This window comes from Venturia canescens, chromosome 9 (genome assembly GCF_019457755.1).
Source record: "Venturia canescens isolate UGA chromosome 9, ASM1945775v1, whole genome shotgun sequence".
Taxonomy (NCBI): Eukaryota; Metazoa; Arthropoda; class Insecta; order Hymenoptera; family Ichneumonidae; genus Venturia; species Venturia canescens.
The window spans coordinates 11,970,688-11,989,732 of NC_057429.1; the positions used below are offsets into that span (position 1 = coordinate 11,970,688).

The 19,045-nt window shown below is 35.2% G+C and overlaps 3 protein-coding genes across 5 annotated transcripts in view; 1 reads left to right on the top strand and 2 right to left on the bottom strand.

The window, feature by feature from the left end:
- jbug (filamin-type immunoglobulin domains fbug) overlaps positions 1 to 5,567 on the bottom strand; it is a 46,639-nt gene extending 41,072 nt beyond the window's left edge. Inside the window, exons 1-2 of one of the 3 annotated variants that reach the window (XM_043429335.1) lie at positions 5,538 to 5,567; positions 1,126 to 1,785 (exon numbers count right to left, since the gene is read on the bottom strand). In XM_043429335.1, the coding sequence (XP_043285270.1) occupies positions 1,126 to 1,495 (370 nt within the window). In that variant the 5' untranslated portion in view covers positions 1,496 to 1,785; positions 5,538 to 5,567. Of the gene's footprint in view, positions 1 to 1,125; positions 1,786 to 2,552; positions 2,619 to 5,379; positions 5,509 to 5,537 lie in introns of those variants that run through there. The other 2 variants (XM_043429333.1, XM_043429334.1) reach the window with 2 other exon arrangements.
- LOC122416406 (uncharacterized) lies at positions 5,500 to 10,410 on the top strand. Its single transcript, XM_043429338.1, has 6 exons — positions 5,500 to 5,639; positions 9,025 to 9,212; positions 9,353 to 9,486; positions 9,661 to 9,834; positions 9,943 to 10,091; positions 10,200 to 10,410. The coding sequence occupies exons 2-5, from the start codon at positions 9,105 to 9,107 to the stop codon at positions 10,070 to 10,072; spliced, it is 546 nt and encodes a 181-aa protein (XP_043285273.1). The 5' UTR covers positions 5,500 to 5,639; positions 9,025 to 9,104; the 3' UTR covers positions 10,073 to 10,091; positions 10,200 to 10,410.
- Positions 10,411 to 10,783: 373 nt separating this feature from the next.
- Positions 10,784 to 17,443, bottom strand: LOC122416405 (4'-phosphopantetheine phosphatase). Its single transcript, XM_043429337.1, has 12 exons — positions 17,036 to 17,443; positions 16,026 to 16,305; positions 15,673 to 15,949; positions 15,195 to 15,354; positions 14,928 to 15,118; positions 14,509 to 14,783; positions 13,913 to 14,065; positions 13,575 to 13,662; positions 13,268 to 13,472; positions 12,722 to 12,879; positions 12,419 to 12,588; positions 10,784 to 11,914 (listed from the first exon to the last, which is right to left on the bottom strand). The coding sequence occupies exons 1-12, from the start codon at positions 17,148 to 17,150 to the stop codon at positions 11,452 to 11,454; spliced, it is 2,535 nt and encodes an 844-aa protein (XP_043285272.1). The 5' UTR covers positions 17,151 to 17,443; the 3' UTR covers positions 10,784 to 11,451.
- Between the last annotated feature and the right edge of the window lie 1,602 nt (positions 17,444 to 19,045).

Sequence of the window (19,045 nt, forward strand, 5' to 3'; positions counted from 1 at the left end):
AAAATACATTAAAAATTTCAAAATGATAAGAATTTAATAAAATTTGGTGAACATATTCTCTAGAGTTAAATTTGACAATACAAATTTTTTAAGATTTTTCTTCTACAAAGTTATCGAGTAATTTATCATTAAAGTTCACGTGTATCGGCATAGGGTTTCCATATATATAGGTATACATTCCGGGCATAAGAAACCTGCTTTAATGCGTAATTACTCGATAACTAAGCAGAAGAAAATTTTGAAAAAAATAGTGTCTTCGCACTTGATGTTGAAGAACATTATCACCAAATTTGATCAATTTCTTATCAATTTGACGAACGTAGCCACCCTCCTTAAAGGAAAAATAGCCCACTTTGCAGCCGTTCCAAAAAGTGTATTTATTTTGGAGTATGAAGTGGCTGTGCTACCTACTTTTAAATGCTATTCATGTGAGAACAAAATTTTGGGGTCAGCCTGACCCCAGATGCACACTAAGGGTTAAAAACGTATCTTCTTATTCTCGTTTTGGGTTCTTGTAAGTTGGGAGTATCGTAATTTCATGAAGCCCAAATCATCGCACGGGAAGAGAAGCGTGCCTGCCACAAGAGCTTGTGTATAACCCTTAAAAAATGCGATTCTCGTTAATTGTTTTCTCGACAACTAGACTAGATCCTACAATAATTCCGAGAGCGAATGCACGCTGTATATTTCCAGCATATTTCCGAATTTCAACTCTCAAAGTGGGGATTTTCCATTTCCATTAAATTCGTGTGAGCTTCGTTAGTGTGCGCGCGGCATTGGACGAAAACAAATAATTAGAAGTGTCGAAGAAAACAAGAATAATAAAATTGTTCGTTTTTTTGCGTTCTTCAATAAAAATGTTTTCCGAATACGCGGAGAGTTGCTGCGAGTGACTGTCAATATCGCAGCAATTAATCGAAACGTTGATTTTTCACGCCGGATTATCAAGTTCGATAAAAATATTCAAACGAATTCCAAAGAAGCTTCCGCGATGGCGAATAATTGTGTGCATTTGTCAAAGACGTGAACGTAATGCTCGAAAATAATAATAATAAAAAGAACAAAGTGTGCCGCGGCGTAAAGTCCACGCGTGTGAAGATGGGACAAAGAAAAAAACATGCTTACCAATGTTGACGAGCTTTACGCCGTCAGCCTCGATCGCCTGGAGCGCTGTGGACACGTTCTCAAGATGGTGATGCTGATTGGCTGGTCTTGGATTCCATCTTGGTAAACGACGTTGTGTCAATACTTCGACGAGGGCGCATAAACGCGTGCCGTCCCGAAAATCTTCGGCCAAATCAACCACCGGGCCCCCGCCGATGTCACCCGCTTGTTTCAAGTGCTCGTTGACCCAGTTTCTGAATGTGTTTGCCTGTATTTCTACCCAAAGGTCCTCGTGACCTTTTATCGGCATCCCTTTTGCCGCCGTGCCCTCCGCCGATCTCGCAACGAGACCGACCAACTGCTCCGGTCGGAGCTGTTCCGTCGACTGCATTCCGAGTTCCAATTTTTTCACGTTTTATGTTGACTTTTTTTTTACAAACACTTTTTCTTCGTTAGATTTTTACTGGTACGATCATTCTCGAAATCCCTCCTCACAATTTATCGCTTACGATCAATCGTTTGTTTCTCATAAAATCCTCTCATTCCTTAATAATTATTCTCTCGTCTTTGTTTTCGTATTTTCAGTCAAACTTTTTCGCCGTCACGTCGATTGGTTTTTATCACTTCTCTTCAATCTTCGCTTCCTTTTGGTTGTGTCAATTTTCACGACTTTTTTCTCGTCTGTAGAAAATAAAATCGATCAGTGGTGTTCTTATTTCGGGACTATTTTTCAAATTTTAGTTTCGTTAAGGCATAACTGGATGGATAGCTCGACCAAAAATTATATCTGATTGGAATTTCCGTACTTCGTGATGCAATGAAAATCTGACAAAATTCAACAACATTGAGAAAGCTGTGAACAACAATTATCAATAATAATATTGCCCAAAAGTTGATAACAAATTGTTTAAACAATTAATTATTCAATCATTTTGCGATGACCTATTGTTTCTTTTTTACGAATCAAATGTGCGTATTTTTCCGAATGCTCGTGAATTTTTTCAGAATTTTCGTGGATTTTTGAGACTTCTTGAAAAAATTTTGAAAAAAATTTTTAAAAATTTGAATTTTGGATATGCTTTAGAAGACATATTTACCATAAGTTTTGAAAAGTCTCGAGGTTACTGGATCAAAAATGTACAAATAGGGCCACTTAAAAAATTTAAAAAAGGGAATTTCAAAAATCCACGAAAATTCTGAAAAAAATCACGAGCATTCAAAAAATGCGCACATTCGATTCGTAAAGAAAAACAAGGCTTTACTGTAAAATTGTTAAAAAATTATTTATTTAAACAATTTATTAATAACTTTTGGACAATATTATTATTGATAATTGTAGCTCATAACTTTCCAAATGTTGCTGAACTTTTTCAGATTTTATTGCATCACGAAGTACGGAAATTCCGATCAGGTACTATTTATCGGCTGGGCTATCCATCCAGTAATACCTTAATATTCCAAAGTCACGCCAATTTTGGATTCCACTCGCACGAGCATCAATTTCAAAATTCAATCTAATCGTTCCTTGAATAATTTATCGAGCGAGAGAAAAGCGCGAAGAAAAATATGCCCGGGAAGCTGCAGGTTTTTTTCATTTTCGCGGATGAATAGAGTCGATCGGGAAAGTGGAGAGAAGACGAGAAGGGAAAAAAGAAAAATATGAGCTCGTGGAGGAGCGACAATTCCGGATGAAGGTTCGCACGAGTGAAAGTGAGTTCGCCCGCGCGCTGCGGCCCGTTTATCTCGGCGATTCACGGCTCGCACGCATATAGTGCGCGGGAATTCGTGCCTGTGTGTGTGCGCGCGCGTGTCTTTCTACCCTGGTTTTTATTATTTTTGCGGGGAAATCGAGGTGGAGCTTGTCGAAGCCGGGATTTCTCGTCAAGACAGCAAAATAAACCGAAACAAATTCTTCAAATATTTACGATAAGAGTGCAACGACTGAAAACACGACGCTTCGCGTAGGTTTGTCATTCGTTTTACCGAGAAAAATTGTCCTTCGAATCGCGTTATAATATTTGACCGGTCACGTGAGATTACAAAAATATCTGCCGAAAAATAATGCGATTTTACAAACAACCAATATTTATTTCTATCATCTGATAATAATGACTTATCGAGTGGTGCGATTGCGTCCGAGAAGTGTGACATCCAGCATGATGCAGAAGACCTTGAATTACACCCAAGTGTAACGTCATCACTCGTCAATTTATCGTATTCGTTAGCACGTTCGAAGTCGCAGCGGCATCTCGCAAAAGTTTGAACAAAATTGTCTTTCATTTTCGCCACAAGAAATACGAAAAAATTGCACGATCAATTCGAACGAGAAGGCCCCAATTTTAATTCGAAAAAAAAAAAACATTGATCAGTGCAGTGACTTCGAACGAGCAACGAATTACCGGAGAATATGAAAAAAACCAATATTATATTTGAGTTCGTTCGAATTAAATTTGCCGACTCGGACGACCAACGAATTCCTCGAATATTCCTCGATTCGTCGAAACGTGACTCGATTTTTGGAGAATTCATTGAAATTCGCTTGCTTCCCGCACCAAAACATCACTGCGAAAAAAAAACTGGAAAAAAGTGGCGCGATGATTCGCGGAAGAAAATAGAAATGATCGAATTACTACAATAGACGACGGTGGTAATATTCGTCGTGTCAAGCGACGGATTATATCAACAGGTGACTTCATCACCTGCGAGTAATAGAGAAACATACTCGTCGAGACCCATGTGCCATTGGGAAAGCATAACACCGTGTGGCTCCATTAACCGCAACGTCGCACGACAGAAAAAAATGTGAAAAAGAGGACAAAAGCATGGTGAAAAAAAAAGAGGTTCGACGTGCACATTTCTATGCAGGGCTCAATGTACAATCTACGGTTTTATCGCTCGAAAGAGTCTCGGTTCCGAGCGAGAGCGCCTCCTGCGTATTCAAATATTTTCGAACTTCAATGCTACGAATATACGGTAAAAAGTGTACGCGACCGTCCGAACGTAACGCGCTCTGCGGTATACGAACCATTCCTATCTCTCATTTCCCGCAATCCAATGCCTCGTTATTTCATTTTTTGTTACTGTTGTAGATTAATAAATTCTGCAGGATTATTTTATTGTAGACGATTTAAAAAGATTTGCACGTGTATGATGATCGGTCGAGTTGTACGCGGTGAGAACATGATACAAAATCGGCAACGGCGCGTCACGCTTTTAGGCGCGGCATTTCGTAACGCAGTGTTTTCACCTACGTTCGAATTTAACTTCATATTAATAAATTCGATGAAATGATACTTGGATTTTGGGAAAAATGCCTGTCGAACACGTTTTTTTGAGGGGACCTGGTTTTTCGACAATCGCTGTTGGAAATCGTCTCATTTTATGGGTCTGTTCATAAAAAATTTATCGTTTATTGTTTCAAAAGGGAGCGTCGAAATAATTATAGACTTGGTTCGAGCGATCAAAAAATTTTTCGAATTTTCACTTTCCGATTCTTTAGTAATTTTGTCAAGATATGGAATTTTTGAAAATTTATAAACTTTTGAGAGCGAAAGGTCATTTGAGTGAAAAAATCGGTCGTCGATTTTTTCATCGAGACCCCTTAATCAGTATGCACGATCGTGTAATCCTAGCCGAGCACTTGACGGGGCACCCACACACGATAATCGCACATAATCACAAACGCACACATATGTAGCACAAAAGAATTCAAATAAAAATAATTTACAGCATCGAAGAATAATCATCGTCGGGAGTAGTATTTTTAATGAACATTTTCATTCGTATTGCATTTCGTCGTACAAACCGATTGTAATTCGCGTAAGAAACTCGTTCCGAAAATGCAAAATATTTATGACAGGATTTACAAGGACGTGGTCCGGGCGATCCTGCTTGGCGAAGGGTGCGGACTCACTGATGTTTGTTTCAACGCGCACGGCCACGAAAAAAAAGCACGAAAAACGATGAAAAAAACGACTTGCAGGGATTTTGACGTAAAAGTGTACGAAAAAACTGCAATCATAATACATGTAAAAAATATTTAAATAGTCGTCTCGTCTCGTTGCGAATTGAAACTCGAAAGGAAAAAAACACTCGATTGCAATTTTTTTCACTACAAAATTACGTGTTACCAATGTTTATACACATATTTACATGTACACGTACGTACGTACGTAAACACGTGTAAGTGTATATATGCGCGTGTATAAAGGATGTTTAGTACAGGAGTAACGCCATTTTTGGATGTACGCGATTAAAGGCTTGCTTTGCACGAACCTAGGAACGCTTCTCGCGTGTTCGACCTGCGTGAGCTCACTGCTGACGCGAGTTGTATACACACACGGCGGGCAACCGTAAACCCTACTACGTTTTTTTCGCTTTTTAATCTACGAGAGGCAAACGAATCTGCTTGGTTGTACAGCTTTTAAAATTACCACCACCACCACCGAACATCGGAGCCTCGAGCAGTCAACTTGAATGTTATCAGGTGGGATCGAGAAAGAAACGCAACGGGGGACATTGCGGATATTCCTTGTGTACGTATACATAGGTATACTCATCCTAATGTGTTAACTATACCTTAAAAACCTGATGATGGTGGGAGAAATGCCCCCCTCTGGAATCGGTTGCATACGTTCTAGTCCGCAAGGTGCCGTCACCTGCTGGGCTCTCGCGAGCTTTCCATTCGCTTTTTATGTTTTTTATACTACTGCGGAATGCTGGCTACACCATAAGGTTCTAGGTTCTAACGGGCATAAGGGTCGTCCGGGTCGTTCGACGGTTTCGACAGAGAAAGCAGTAGCGTGAAACCGTGTCCTTTTATCTGTGATTTGTACGCACGCGCATTTTTTACTGTACAGTCTGAACAGAAAATCGTTTTCTGACGTTTCTGGCTTGCAACACTAGCTCCCATGCATACTACTCGAGATTTTCGAGGTTAGTTTTCGCTACAAGCTACTTTTTTGTAGACTGTACCGACAAAGACAACATTTCATACTCCGACTATCTCTTTCGGAACGCCAGTTCGAGTTTGGTGGATTTCAATTTAAACATGACAAACCTTCACCGGTTCATTCTCTTTTTTCAGGATTATTGACGTCGTTTTCAAACTCGTAAATAAATTTATCTCCCCCATTTTACAAAATTTAGGTTCCAATATTACTCATTCGATATTTGAGATTTCATTTTGCTCGACATTTTTGATAAAATTTCAACTTTAACATTGCGTGATTGGGCAAAAGAATGGAACGGAAATACTACAATTATTTTAGATGTGATTTTCAGTCTTTTGTTTCAATTTTCTTGTAACGTTATTGTTTTCCAGTGAAACACTTTGTTTAAGGATATATACAATCGCAAAATCGATACACTCCCTTTATTTGGATGTACAATTATGCAGTTTATTTAAATTGTATTGATTTTTCAATAATTATTTTTGTTTTTTCAAAACTTGGATTTCTTTTGGTTTGAATATTTTTTTTTACACAATATATATATATATAATCATATTTAGTTATGGAGTGTTGTAGGAATTACTTTAATTTTTAATTTTCTTCTGATTTCTTTAAATCTAATTTTTTAAAATTTTTTTTGGAAAAAATTGAAATTTTTCTGATAACTACTGATTTCCATTTTTATAATTATCATTGTTTTTCAACTTTTAAGGTTCTAGATACATTCTAGAGGATTTTCAAAGTGGTGTCATTAGAAATAAGCTGAATTGAAAAAAAAGAAACATTTTTTTGTAATGGAAAATAAAGAATAGAAAACGAAAAGATCCCACTTTGAAAATTTCAGAGAATTTATAGAAAATGCCAAAGTTTTTTATGGAGAAAAGAAAAAAAAATAAATGACAATCATCCCAAAATTTTCGTTTTTTATTTAAATTCTCAAAAAAAACGTTGAAGATGGATTTGTATGACCTTTTGGTATTTTTTTCGGAAAAGTATACATTCGAAGACAAAACTTGAAAAAAGAAAACGTCCCAATAAGTCAATTTTCGAAAGCGTTATGCCATTTTGAACAAAAATAACGTCATTACTTGTCACTATATACAAAAGTTGTATACAAGTTTGATGTAAATCCATCGAACCGATTTTTATCTATAGCATAAACACAAAACACCTAAAATTCCAATTTTTACAATGAAACTCCAATGTTTATATCCCTTAAAAATGATTGGACATTTTTAAATAACTTCCACATCCAATTTTTTTGGATAAAAATGATGTTTGATCAAATCGATTTATTCAGTTATTATTACAGCGAATTTTCAAAGCGGTTTCGTTAAATCCGTAATAGCGCCTATAATACACTGCAGCGGAAAACGACCCAACTTATTCATAGAACTCCATTTCCAGGGTTTTTATTATAATAAAGAATCTGCTACTCCTTTTCGATTCTTCTTCGATATCTCCGGTAACTCATTTCCGTTTTTGTGTGTATAACTATATGTACATCTTCGAGATTAAAAAACACGCAACCGGCGAGACAAATTTCCGGAGGAACATTATTGAACATTTCCTGGGAGCTGCCACGCGTTTTACGATCTCGTTCCCAACAGTCGTGCTTAAATGGAATCAATAATTTTTTATATCAGTTGTACTGTCGCTTGAATTTACTTAAACTATTTTTTTGCAAAAAAGTTCGAGTGATATAGTATTCAGTGGTTCGTACGGATCACAAATGAAATAAAATTAATTTGGTAAGTTGCAAAAGTCCTAAAAATTGAGTCGATTACATAACCTCTCTTTTCGTATCATGCATGTTCGAAAATAAATTTGAATCAAGTGAAAAATGTCACTTTCATTTTTTTTCTTCCAGCATTGAATCATCGATTTTGTGCTTTTTTATTTCCTCCCTGTATCATGTCGACAAACACATTGTGCAGACTTTGCGGCCAGAATACTCAAAATTATATCGATATTTTCGACGAGAATGGACTTAAAAAAGATCTCAGCGTGAAGGCATCTTCCTGTTTGAATATCAACGTAAAAAAACAATATTTATTATTTTATTCATGACGATATCAATGCATGGATTAACAGATAAATTAAACAATTCATTATCAAATTTCTTTCATTTGGTTGTACTTACGAAAAACGTTTACATTTTTTATCAATTCTTGAAGTATAATTAGGGTCGGTAGAATATATCCAAATCTATTGTTCAGTTGATCATTTTTTCTGACACATTAATTTATCAATCTTTTGATAGCCACAGTTTTATCTTTAGCTAAGACATACTTGAAGATGGTACACGAATTCACTCAACTAAAATGTTCGTTACTTTTTTATCTTGCAACGACTCAGATATTGGTGTTCTCTAAATCTCGTGTGGTTTCGGTGTGATTAAAAAGAAGGCAATACTTCAAGGGTTGATCAAACGCCACTGTTACTATCAATTGATTTTCATCACTGTTGGAATTGATATAGAATCCATTATATATTTTATGAGTTTATTTTGTAAATTGAAGCAAATGTAACTACAATTTTGTATTGAAATAACAAACCATTTTTTCCAGGTACATCCCAATGACCCGCTTCCAAAAATAATGTGCCTACCTTGCTGCGCGAGGCTGGATGATTTATATGAATTTTTAGAGAGATCAACCAAAGTTCAATTCATTTTAAGCACTATTTATCAATCCAAAGATGCAATTTCTGTAGTTAAAGCTGAGCACGATTACGCAATTAAAATTCCTCCTGAGACCTGGTTTCCGATGCCTGAAACTTTGCTCAATGAGGATTATGTCATGCCGCTATCGAATTGCACTGATGACGGAGGACAGAAATCTAAAAATCAAAACATCTGTGAAATGCATAGTGAACAAGAGCTTATTGAGAAAAAAACTTCATCGCAGTTGCACGAAAGCTGCAGAAAATTTCGTCGACAAACAGAACATAATTATTTTCTCCCCAGCCCAGAACCATCTGAGAACAGTAACAGTCTCGATCGAGAAATGGAACACAACTATTACGTTAGATCAGAGAAAATTTTTTATGGTACTAAGAGAATGGAAACGTCCAATGAAATCGAACTTAATAATGGCTTCCAAGAAGCAACGCTGTCTCAGATATTGGAAGGATATCCCTGGACTTGCAGTATGTGTAAGGATTCATTTTCAGCCCATAAAAATCTCCATGCCGTTCATTTGATCTGGAAGTAACGCAGGAAAACTAGAGGCAACATTTTATTGTTTTTGAATTATCGTTAAAATGTATGTTAATTAAAAACTTTTTCCCTCAAGCTCTTGCGCAGTCCTAACAAAATGGTGCACAAAAAAATACCTATTTTCCTGTGCAACATTTCCAGGAGCGAACATACCTGTTGGAAAAATTACTTCAACAATTATAGGCGAAACGATTTTCCAATTAAATATCAGTGAGTATTTCTTGGGTGAATATTAAAAATTCCTGCAACTTTATATCGAAATTCTGAATTTTAATATTGATCTGTCATTATCCAGTCTTGCTAATTTTCTGTTCATACGAATATATTTATGGTTTGTATTTATAAAAATTTTTATAAATTATTTGTTTTTTTTTCTGTCGATAGTACCACGATTATTGGAAGAGTTTATCAACGATTGAAAGATTGTGAATTAAAATGTAGTCTAAAGGAAATGTCACATTGCAATGCAATTTCAAATAGTATTAAAAAATTGGGCATCATGCGAAGGAGATTGAATTATGATATTGGACAAGGGTTCCTCTCATCGCGTGAAAAACTGTAAGTTATTAATTGAATAAAAAGAAAATTCAATAATCATCTAGCCACAAATGAGATTTTTTTTCTCAATCAAAGTTTTGGAGATTCCACATGAATTTTTTTTGACAGATTATCCTCAGAATGTTCGGAAGGGCATAATATTGAATTCAATAGGAGTGTTCAACTAAATATGCTCGAAATTTTGGAGTCGAGAGAAATCAGGATATTTTCGTTGGATCGAAAAGTTGCAGCAATTTAGTCGGCATGGAAAAGATACGGTAAATAGCAAAGAAATTATCAACATTATTTAAAATTGAAATCCTGTATCCAAAGAGCTTGATGAATTTGCAAGAAGAGTTTAATGAAAAAATTTGTGATGTACACAGGTTTGTCAAGAAGGAAATGAAGCTGAGTGGGAAGAGCCATGGAAATTTTGATCAACCGGCCAAAACCCAAGATGCCAAGTTCCCAAGTCAATATTCTAACGGAAAAACATTTTGTCAAATCTTTTACTTCAACGGCACGAGAAAAAACGGCGATAATGACAAAAAAATGAAGTGAAGATTTGATGAATAAAACAAGACTTGATGAGTTAAACTCTAGGTAGTACCTTATTTATTTACATTAAAAGTTTAAGTGGACGAATCCACTATTTTAGTAAAAAAAAAAAATAATAATAAAATACGATATGGCACGAGTTTCAAGATCGACAAGAATAAGACATTTCTTGCGAGTTCATTCTGCAGCCCACAACGGTAAATTTAACTTATAATCATCGTTATAATAATATCACAGAATTTTTAAGCGTACTGCGTTTGACTGTGATCTATAAAAATTTAACAGCCAAGATAATTCTTTTTATTTTGGATCTCGCCTTATGAGATGGCTCAATTACCTAACCTCACCTCGAATTTTCGAAATTCACATTTATTTCTCTCGCATTGACGGTGACGAGATACCAACTAATCAGTACGCTTGAAACTCAGTTTTTTATTGTCTGCATTTGTTTCATTGCTCTTCACCCATTTTTCTACATGTCAACGTCTTCATTCATATATCGTGTGAGTAAAGATGATTTTCTTCGCCGAAATCTGAAAATGGTTTCACACTAATCTAACCATTTAGTTGTTTTTACTTTGTTCGGTCTATTTCCTTCGCTCGAAAATTCAGAATAGTTTTTCATTATTTTTAAGACACTCGTCGCAGTAATTCGTACTTTATCCACATCATTTGAATCCTCGTGTGAAATGATCAAATTTCACGTATATTGTATTATTTATTTTGATAACAGTTTTGTCTTAAGGCAGCGAGGTGTGTTTAGCTCGGTTACATGAACAGTTTTTGTTTGTTGAATTGTATTACAACATGACATATAAACAACAAATTGGCAATTATTTTGATTTTTAGATAAGAATTTTTAATACGAATTGTAAATTTCGAAGTTTCTTTTTTCCTCAAAAATATTTAAAAATAAAAGAATAAAAATAACTAAACGAATCCTCGTTGTTTCGGTACTTCCGCGAACACTCCATATTATATTTATTTACAGCTTAACGCGAATCTCGATTCTTTGTTTTATTACATTATTATTCCAAACTCCAGAGGTTTGGATCTTAAGTTTTGATTCTTCATTATTTTCTACGTTTTGGAAGAATTTCGTTTGGCAATTTGGTCGTTCTCGTCACTCAAGTTTGCTGAATCGCCGCTCTGGTTTATCGCTACATCACGCTTTCTTTGATCGTACAATATTTTTTCGTCCTCCGTTAAATTTTGTTGCATCGCACTGCAATGACAAAAATTAAAGGGCAAATCTGTCGGGTTTTCTTCATAACTCTCGCCAGTCGTTTTCTTCTTTCTCGTTTCTTCGTCTTCCAACATCGTCGGCGGAATCAATGTCGGTTTCTCGTATTTACAAATCACCGCGTACATTTCACCTCCTAAACGCATCGCTAACCATCGATTTTTTATCACTGCTATTTTTAAACACTCGCATTTCATTTTCGCGTACAAATTCGTGTGTAATGTACGTCCCATTCCTTCAATTACTACGAGATCGACGTTTTGCTTCACCATCGTCATACACAGTTCCAAGTTCAATCGACTGCAAATAGAACAGTTTCATTCGGTTAATTTTCGGTGGAATTTTAGATTTCTGAATTTTTCGGGACATTGAGTTTTTGTCACATTAAGACTTGGCTTCCAATCATAATTCTCATTCGCTAAGAAATTTTTAATATTTTCTCCCAATTTGGCTATTGGTTTCAAGAATATTTCAACATTGATTTACAAAAATGATAAATGAAAAATTCATTTTCTTGAATAAATAGCTTAGAAGGCAATTTTGAAAAATTAATTAGATTTGCTGGATCGAGTCGATCGAATCAGGAGATGAAAAAACAATTTAGTTCACTATGAATCAATTTTAACTTATTTTTTCTCGCCCTAATTCGATAAAGAAGGCTCGTGGGTTATTCAAAATACGGCCAAATTTCTTCATATACTTTCTAATTGGCTTATGACTGAATCTCTGAGGGATTAAGATATTCCATTGAGAATATATGTCTACGCTTGCGAATAATTCTCAACCTGAAATAGTCATAAATACCTCAGATCCAAACACGGGCCTGCTTGAGCAGTTTCCATAGCAATTAAACGTTTCTCTTTCAGCGCACGTTTTATCAAACCGCAAATTTTTGCAGCATCACGTAACGTCACTACCAATTCAGGATAAGTAACATCGTTTAATGCTGGCATTGAATTGGCACACAGTATAACCTATTTAAAAAAAAAAAATCTTGACATGATAGCAATAAAGTAAGTCCTACATTCAAAAGTTCTAACAGAAATCCAAATTACACAAAAACATATATGGAATACTGAAATGGCGGAGTAAAGAGAAAAAAATCACTTTTGTTCCTCGTTGCAATAAATCTCGTGCGAAAGGCAAAATTCCGAGGATGATATCGACACCGCTGTTATCAACGAAAATAGCAGCGCATCTGTGTGGCGGACCGTTCTGTAATCTTTCCGTCCATTCGTTCAGATTGTCTTTAAGCCATGGTCTATCTGATAATTATAAAAAAAAACTTTGTCTTTGAACAAATAAATGGTTTACAGCTCGACGAGTTCTTTTCAATTAAATATGGTATTCACTAGTTTTTATTCCAAAGATGATCTAATAATGAATCGAATAAAATAAAATATACTTGTTTGAAACGAAATTGAAAAATATTGAGTATTTCTCAATAATTTGTAATTTTTTTGTTGAAATGAATGAAAAACCGAGAATAAAACTTCATTCTCAGCTAACGAGAAACTCATTATTAGATGATACGCTTAATAAGAGTTGTTCAGTCGGTTTGATAAAAAAAACTCATCTATTTCTTGTGAATCATTACTCTCAACTGATTTAATTTGCGTGCATTCAAAAGTGTATAAAATTTTATGAATTTACCAGGTATTTTTTCTTGGGCCTGTTCAAAATGGAAATCAGCAGTTTCCATGAGAATGGCGACTTCTTTGGCACCCCAGTCAAACATATTACCGGCGAGAACGCCCATTACGAGTGCCTTTATTTTATCAGCGCCTTGCAACGAATCAAGGAAGATTATTCGATCTTTCAAATGTTGCAGAGCTTCCTCATTTTCTTGCTTCTTTTGCTATTGAGTCAGAGATTCAACGTCAATTTTATGAAAGTGAATGGTCGAGAGACGACCCAATTTCGAATTCAACTAGAGAATTCATTGAATTTATCGTCTTACTTGTAAATATGGATCTGGAAAATCGAATTCTTTCATACAATGTTCGATTGTATCGAGTAAAGTTCGAACTGTCAGAGTGCCATAAGCGCTGAAAAAAAAATTACAATTTCATGATAAAACATGAAATAATAATTTCGCAATTCTTTCGAATCTTTAATGTTTTCAAATTATTCGAATTGCTCGAAAAATGTTGAGAGAATTACGTAAAAATATCAAAAGAAGAATATCAATGCATTTCGTTTCAAGTCAAACCATTGAATTAGATCAGTTTTCTCATGACAATCATAGAAGAGAAACTGTGTTAAAAAATAGAACAACTAAAACTTATCTAATCTTACAATGGTTGAAGATGTAGATAGTGCAGACGATTGACGTATTTTTCCTTAAGTTTACTCGCTCGATCTTTGGCAGTGGGACTTTGTGGCTGGCTGTGAATAGCGCGTGCCACAAATTTATCAACAGACTCTTCGAAACATCGTAACCAGTAATCTCTGTTAAACAACACAATCAAACACTTACTAAATTGCTAAATCACGATAAGAGTGGAAATTTACTTGAAAACGCGACGATTTCATGATTCGGAAGGTAAATATTTCATGTTTTTTCTTCACAACGTTATAAATTACCAGGACGGGAGTTGAATCCAATAAATTTACGAGGTAAAGTACAGAAAGTACATCGTTGGATTTGTATTTTACAAAGATTTTAACCTTTTGAAAAATTCCTTCTCATTCAAAGTTCGCGAAAAAAAATATTTCCATTCAGTTCGATAGCTTATTATTAAATATTTTCAAAGTTTTAAAAAATAAAGAAGTTGATAGAAGAAATGCAACTTTCGTATCAAATTCATCTTCTTTTTGTGTAGAATAATCATTCCCGAATTGAATTTCACTCGAATTTTTGTTTTTCTATTATTTGAAACTCCTCGTTTTACCTAGCTTCCTTATCCTTAGCAAGGTCTGTAGTATCAGGATTGTACGTCGTAGGATCTTTGAGAAGAGGACAAAAAGTAACGGCATTATCGGCTCTGTCGATTTCCAGCTGATCGACTTCGATCCCAAGGTTCGTTGCGATCGAATCCTTGAACCCTGAGGAACCCGCGTAATTCTCGAGCCAACTGTACTTATCCGATTGCTCTGCACCGTACAAAAAAGCTCCGATTGCTCCGAGATAACCTTCATGTCGGAGAAACAGTGGTTTTACTTTAGCCTGCAGGAAAAAAATATTTTGTAAAAGACGTTCCTTTTTTTCCGGTCATGAAAAATATTCTTCTCTATACCGAAGTTTCGGAAACTCGATTTTATAATTGGATCTAATGAACATTTTTATACCAATGGAAATTCGCTTGCTTACGTTTGACCAATAGTTTATGGCGAACGAAATCGTATGCATAGAAAGAGGATGATTTCGTAAAAAATATCCACCGAAGTAAACTCTTTCCATGTTGTGAAGAGACGCATAGAGACTTGCTATTTGTCCAATGTCATTGCTTATCGTCAATAATAAACTTCTCGCGATGTCGGCTTCGGAAAAACTTCTTTCACCTAAAATCATTTTAGATGATGATTCATTCATTGAATTTTTGAATAAAAATATTAAGACTGTTCTCGAATCTTATACCTGGAATATTGTTCAAAGCCATAGCTTTTCCGAATGATGATGCAATAATGTCTCCGGATAAACCTTGAGAAGAATAATCCCCACCATAAATATCTTTGATCAACATATCAACATTTCGATGATCGCCTCGTTCTGCAAGTTGCAACAATTCATCGAAACCCTAAAATAAAACAAGTTCAAATGAAAAGTTCAACTCTGATCAATATCGATATATGAAGTCCTCTTATCCACTGGCATGTAAATTTTCGCAACTGGAAAATTGTTTTTCGTTGTGATAAAAAAAACGTGACGATTGTTCATCGAGTTGAAAAAAAAAAGATGTTGAACAGAACATTAGTTTAATTGAAATGCTGGTAATCGTTTGAAAAGTAATCACTTGGCTTTAGTTACTTTAAAAAAAAATTAGATCTGTGGATTTTATGACCAGAATGTGAAATAAATCAATCAAAACTGAAAAAAAGTCTGAAAATATGTTTACCTTCGCTTTAGTGAGCAAAGATCCTAATCCCCAGAAAGTTCCTCCACCTGTAGCAGTGCCACCAACTCTTTCAAATTCTTCTTCAGACTCAACTTTCAAAATGCTCACTCCACTACCGATATTGACCAAAAGATAAGGAAATATATTAGGTTCAGCTTTCCGAAATTTGTACTCAGGGTCTCCATTTCTCTCGAATTCAAAAGCTTCGAATGCTATATTTTTTAGTAAAAAATTGCAGCCTTTTATGAGACAGCAAATTTCATCTTCTTTGTCCACTCTGAAACAAAAAATAGATTCCAATGTGATTTTACCAGGTGAAATGAGAATGATAGAATACAAACAATTTTACTCACTCGAGTCCTAATTTTTTTTGTATCGACTGTGCATATTTAAAAGCTCCTCCACCTGTCACTTTGATACTTTTGCCCTCGAATCTCTCAACATTGACCAAATTTTCTTTTACAAAATCTAAGCAGTTTTCAATGTATCTTGTCTCAAATTTTACAAAATGTAATCTGCTACCTTCGTACACTTTGTATGCCCTTTCCCCACTGGTTCCGGTACCATCACTCCCATAAAGAGCTCGACGATAATTTACAGTTGAATAATAAGCTATTTTTGTTAACGAAAGTCCTGAAAACAAAATTGATGTTGAATCAAATTTTTCCATTGAATGATTCTTTTTTCAATCATTTATTACTCATGCAAGCAGGCAAGGTCATAAATTCAGATATTGATTCCAAAATATTAAAAAAGAAAAGACTAACATAAATAAAACTGAAAATTTCAAAATCAACAAAATATTTTGGTTTTTCATTTTTATAGATTGGAACGTGCAAGTGTAAAAAAATGACTAACATAAAAAAACTGAAAATTTCAAAATGAACAAAATATTCTGGTTTTTCATTTTCATAAATTGGGACGTGCGAGTGTATATTTGAAACATTTTTCAGTGAATTATGTAACATTGCACAATTGTTGAAATTTTTGTGTCAAGTCTTTAATAGATTATGGAAAAAAAAAAATTGGTATTGAGAATATGTAAAAAACATTTTAACGAATTTTTCAATGAAAAAGAAATACCTATTCAATGAATTGGTTTTGGTACGTCATTAGAAAAGTTTGTAGTCACACATGAATAAAGACAAGTCACTTCATGGATTGTACAAAAAAAAAATATCGATCATTTAAAAAAGTCAAAAATAATATAGTGCGTTTAAAGAGGATATATTAACGTAAAAATATTGACTAGTAATTTTTATGTTAACCCAAAAATCGCGGAAACTGCTGATTTTTCACGATCTTTGGAAAAAACAATATTAATTCAAAGGATGAATTTTTACGGGGTTGTTTCGTGAGTTACCTATGTCGATAGCAAATTTTTGGGCGTTCTTTAAATTTGCAAAAACTTCAACTGCCGGTGGTAATTTGATACTTTTAGGATGAGCCTGTGCGTCTTCGTTGATCAGCTCAGCCATTTTCGATGCAAATTATTTATTTTTTATTTATTTCTGAAAACTAATAATTTGGTGGTTACGGTCTTGTATTTTCACACCAGTCGACATTTCATAGCACACGAAACTCTGTTCTTCGCGCACTAATCATATGAATTCACGAAATGTGTATTTTAACTTTTCATCTTCCATGCCGCACTTCATTCGCCGAGAGTCATGTGGAGCGGAACAAACAACCTAAACAACTGTTTATCATGAAGCTATAAAATTTCAGTCTCTGCTACTACGCGGCTATGCTAAACACACATATACACACACTGGGGCACTGGCTTCGAGCGTCAACTCGAGTCACATGATCCCCCCTTCAGAAATTGGTTATGGCGGGTATGGCGCATATTACCACCCACCGTGCATATTCCCCATTGAAGTTTTGCATTGGCATCACTGGGCTTGAACACGAAAATTCATAGAGAGGCATGATACTGATATACTGATAGAAAATATGTTTCTGTTTTACAATTCGTTATAAGTATTAATGAATATACAGATAGAGCGTCGGGTTGTATTTTTTGGAGTCAGCAGTGCTGATCACTCGCTAATTCAAATATTGAAGTGCTGCATGAGCACTTGAATATGAATTAGTACGATTAAAGAAAATCACGTTGGATTTTAATTACGGGAATAATAAATATTCGCATATATGTACATCAGTCATGCACTATATAACAGTTTGTATATACACATGTGACTTGATGAATCGAATATATTTATTTAACATTCACTTTTGTTTATCAAGAAACATTTTTGAACATATGTACATCCATATGTATAATATATCATTATATGTATATCTGTCGGAATTTTTGTTTAGCGAAGCACGAATTTTGCGTTTAACTATGATAACGCGTCTCTTTATTGTTCAACGAATGTGTACGCCGAGATTCAAAACGATAAAAGTTGTTATTAATCTCTCTGTGAACAACAAAAGATGAACTATGGGGAATTTGCACGGCGCAAATTCCTAATCGCCATATCGCAAATAAAAAAATATTAATTAAAATTTAATAAAAATACCTTAATATATAAATATTAGAGTGCCACAAATAATGTATAATTTTAATGGATGATTATAATTTATTCAACGGTTCGGTACATACAATTTTATGTATTGATAATTATGGCAATTAATCGGTGAATATTTACGAATGGATTTTGGATAATTCATTCGTTCAGTTTGTTTTCGTTCTTCACGTGTTTACGTTTTCACGCGTTTACGCTTGGTCGTGTTTGGACTATTCGCTATAGCGTAGTAGCAGAGCAGAGTGGGGATAGAGGCGTTCGGTCAGCCAACGGGAGAGAGGGGAGACGGGCGAACACCGGGCGGAGCTCGAGACAGGGGAGAGGCGCAGGCGCAACATGATTCGCTTCACTCACGTCGCTCGGCCCGCTCGGCGCGCACAGGAAGGGGGAGCTCCGTCCGGGAGAGAGGCACAACACGTTTCGCTTTTCGCTTCTCACTCACTGCCCGGCGGGCGTAGGGTGAGGACTGGCGCGGAACGTGAGCGTGCCGTTATCGCTACGCATTGTACATTCCAGTGCATTGAGAAAACGGGGCACGAAATACGACACGTGGAATCCTACTTTATCCTGAATGACTAAAATAATCTTTTTTTACGAATTAATTTTTTTCAATCAATCGATAAACAAATAAAATAGAAACCAATAAAAATTGGTAACGGTCATAATTTTATCAATTATTGTAGATTTAACAGTTATTTCATAATTTTAACAGTAAATTCAATCTCGCTGAAGCAACTGATCGGTCATCTAAATTACAAAATAAAAGAACTTAAGATCGTGCGAATCAATAAACACACGAAAACATAACGTAACGAATATTAAAGTTGAAATTTAATAAA

Excerpts from the sequence above, each read along its gene's own strand:
- LOC122416406 (XM_043429338.1), top strand. The coding sequence starts at position 9,105 with ATGGTACTAAGAGAATGGAAACGTCCAATGAAATCGAACTTAATAATG. Across the intron at positions 9,487-9,660 it reads GATTTTCCAATTAAATATCA|TACCACGATTATTGGAAGAG; the intron begins GTGAGTATTTCT and ends TTCTGTCGATAG. Across the intron at positions 9,835-9,942 it reads CTCTCATCGCGTGAAAAACT|ATTATCCTCAGAATGTTCGG; the intron begins GTAAGTTATTAA and ends TTTTTTTGACAG.
- LOC122416405 (XM_043429337.1), bottom strand. The coding sequence starts at position 17,150 with ATGGCTGAGCTGATCAACGAAGACGCACAGGCTCATCCTAAAAGTATC. Across the intron at positions 16,306-17,035 it reads AAAATTTGCTATCGACATAG|GACTTTCGTTAACAAAAATA; the intron begins GTAACTCACGAA and ends TTTTGTTTTCAG. Across the intron at positions 12,589-12,721 it reads TATTGCAACGAGGAACAAAA|GTTATACTGTGTGCCAATTC; the intron begins GTGATTTTTTTC and ends TTTTTTAAATAG.